The following is a 3,157-nucleotide window of genomic DNA, read 5'->3' as shown; positions in this document are numbered from 1 at the left end:
AGGACAGTGTAGGTGGGCTATGGGGTTGTCCCTAGCTCTACTCACTTCATGGGCTTGAAGAGGGCCTGCCCGTAGTTCGGAAATGTCATGATGAGCTTGAGTTGGGTCCCACCAGATTTCTGGACTGAAAGAGAGCACACGGGGATGAGGGAGGTGGGCAGCAGGCAGTGGGGCAGGGATGCTGGCAGGGGTGCAGGCAGGGAGGTGGTACCTGAGCTGACAATCCTCTGCGTGGCCAAGTCCCGGAGGAGGGTGGGCATCAGGGGGTCCCGGCGGGGGTACAGCTCATAGCGGTTGATGCCGACATGGAATTTGAGCCAGGTGGGGTAGGTGTCGTAGGCCGTCTTCCCTGTCGGGAGGAGCGTCTCGGCTTTACTGCTGCTGACCCTGCAGCCCCACCACCCCAACAACAACGACAGCATTTAGTTGGGATGGGATGAGTCCCATGTCCCCAGACCCTTCCCAGGAGCCAGCGCATGGAGGATGAGCTGGGGGGAAGGCCCAGCACCAGCCCTGGGTGGTGGCAAAACCCCTGCCCCGTGCACCATCTCTGGAGCTCCTGGCATCTGGGCCAATCCCCCCCATGGCTGGTGGCCAGGGAGACCCGCTGGCACAGCTGGAGGGGAATTAGTGTTTTCCCTCTCATCCCCCATGGAAAACCCCCAGGCTGATCCTGCTTCTCTCATTCATGACTTTATTTCCCTGACAGAGCAGCTTGTCTTTTTGTTTTTCCTCAAGGGATTAGCTCCCAGGAGTACAACCAGCTACACCTGCCACATGCTGGCTGGGGACATACAGGTCCATAAAACAGGGTTGAAGGATCAGGGGCTTCCCAGCCATCTCCAGCACCGATCTGGACTCCCACTCTCAACGTCCAGTTTGCCTTGGACAGGTTTATCATGGCAGAGGGGGTGGAACTAGATGATCTTTAAGGTCCCTTCAACCCAAACCATTCTATGATTCTATGATCACACACCCCTGGTTTCCCCAGGGAGATGAGTTTGGGTTAGCACTATCCCTGTCTCTGTGCCTCCTGCAAATTTGCAGTTTGCTGGCATTCAAGGGGGGCTCCTGGGGGTATCTGCCCCTGCTCTGCACCAGCACCCACTGACATTGCAAAGAGACAGTCCAGCCCAGGGCATCTATAACCCAAATCCATGTTTGTCTCTCTCTAGGAAAGTGCAGACTGTGCCCCAATTTCATCAAACCAGACTTATCTCCCGTGGTTATCCATAGGTGAGGTGGACCTCAGAGACAAGGCAAATGCCCATCTGTGGAAACTAGCTCTTAAACCAGCTTTTATTCTCTCCCACTGTTAGCAGCCACCACATTCGGAAGGTGTGTTTTCCATAAGGAAGCTGCTACATGTTACTGACACTAAAGCTTTTAATATCTTCCCTCCTAATTAGAGGTTAGTAGTCCAGTGATAAAAATAGGCAGTTAGCAGTGGTGAGCTCACCATACGGCCGAGCCTAAAGAGGTCAGGCAACGTCCTGCAAAATGCTGGACAGGAACAGTCTCATGTTTGGAGGTAACCTACATTACAGGCTTTGCATCTCCATCGTGTTGGGAGAGGGCGATAACAACGGTTAGAAATCTGGAGTGGGGACTTCCTCATATATAGAGAGATCAAAGGCTAGTCTGCATTGGGGAAGGGAAGGAGATGAGGAGATCACCTAAAAGATATCCTACATAATACTATAAATAATTAGAGAGTCTCCTTTGGCTTCACTCTGTGCTACAGACTCTTGCATAGCAGGCTAGAAATTCAGGGCTAAGAGAGGATTTGAGGCACAAGAAGAGAGCACTGAACAATTTGGGCCCCTCCAGGCTAGGGTGCTGATCTACATAGGGAAACAATGTGTTTGCTCCCTCAAACCCACATATGCCCCAAAAGCAAGCCAGGACTGAGCTCACTCCTCACCATTCGTCACTCCCGCTGCTGCGCAGGCTGAACTTCTCCACGGGGTTGACAACAAACAGCTTGTCTGTCTCTGTCACCTCTGGGATTGGGATGTTGTAAAGAGGATGCTCAAAGAGCGCTGCCAGCTTTGATCCCGCTGTCTGCCCCGCATTCCCCTCTCCATGCTGACGCCAGACCTCCGGCTCTCCAGCCCTTCCCGCTCTCTGCACCTGGGAGCTTTTCTCCAAGGAGCCGTTGCTGCCGCTGAAGTCCTGAAGGATTCGCAGGCTCAGCTTTTCGGGGCCCGCTAGCATGGAGCTGCTTGACAGGACAACTGAGGCTTTTGGTGCTTTTGCGTTGCAGCCACAGGGCCTGCGGGCTGTGGGGAGAGCCAAATCCATCGCCAGGTGCACCAGGAGGGCCAAGAGCAGGAGAAAGAGGAGGCTGACTTTGAGTTTCCTTTGGAAAAGTGTTTGCAGCCGTCGTTGCATCCTTCCTCTCCTGAGATGCTCAGCAAGGGGTGGGCACCCGCCTGGGGCTAAAAGAGAGTTGGTGCTGCCGCAGCCTCTGTGCAAAAATAGGAGTGAAGCGTCCTGGATTTAGAGCATCACAGCAAAAGAGCAACCGGTGCAAGGGCAGAGTCACAGCAAAGATCTGTCACCACAGCACCTTGTGGGGTGACACTGCTGGGCTGGCAGCAGGACAGGGCGGGAGGTTGCGGTGGGGTTTATCAGCGCTGATAAGGGGCAAGCTGGCACTGCCAAGGTTAGCGTGAACAGGGCAAGTTCCAAATCAATAAGCACAAGGCTGACTTGGGGACAGCGATGGCCACAGATGACCCCCCACATTGTCCCATCCCTCCATGCTGTCGCCCACATGGGGCTGCAGGACGTTTCTTGGTATACAGGGCATTAAAGCAGTTCTGCCCCTCTGCAGCACCCACCTGGCCCAGCACTCCGCAGCCCCGTTCCCCATGTCCATCGTATCTGCACACTCATAATCCAGGAGAGTTTTCCTTCTGCTGCTCAGCCAGAGCAATTTTGTCACCCTCCCCCATCTATTCAAAACCACTTGTACTCAGCCCCCCTTTCAAAACCCACTCAAATTAGGTAAAATGAAGGGGATGTGAGTATTGGCATTTCTGGGAGGGGAAAATCTGGGCTGGCAGTGTAAGGAAGAGCTGCCAGGCAGGTGAGGTTCATGGGCAGGGATGCTCCCAGGGCCTCTGAAGCAGAAGGGAAGCTGGGCAGGCAG

The 3,157-nt window shown here is 54.4% G+C and overlaps 1 protein-coding gene across 1 annotated transcript in view; it reads right to left on the bottom strand.

Moving 5' to 3' along the window:
- The window catches only part of LOC104532663 (extracellular serine/threonine protein kinase FAM20C), a 5,298-nt gene extending 2,904 nt beyond the window's left edge, over positions 1 to 2,394 (bottom strand). The window contains exons 1-3 of the mRNA XM_010177920.2: positions 1,925 to 2,394; positions 212 to 387; positions 46 to 124 (exon numbers count right to left, since the gene is read on the bottom strand). Coding sequence (XP_010176222.2) covers positions 46 to 124; positions 212 to 387; positions 1,925 to 2,394 — 725 coding nt within the window. The remainder of the gene's footprint in view (positions 1 to 45; positions 125 to 211; positions 388 to 1,924) is intronic.
- Positions 2,395 to 3,157: the final 763 nt, after the last annotated feature.

This window comes from Antrostomus carolinensis, unplaced genomic scaffold, assembly GCF_000700745.2.
Source record: "Antrostomus carolinensis isolate BGI_N321 unplaced genomic scaffold, ASM70074v2 scaffold23981, whole genome shotgun sequence".
Taxonomy (NCBI): Eukaryota; Metazoa; Chordata; class Aves; order Caprimulgiformes; family Caprimulgidae; genus Antrostomus; species Antrostomus carolinensis.
Note: the sequence above shows the minus strand (reverse complement) of the source record. Positions and strands in the feature narration are given on the sequence as shown.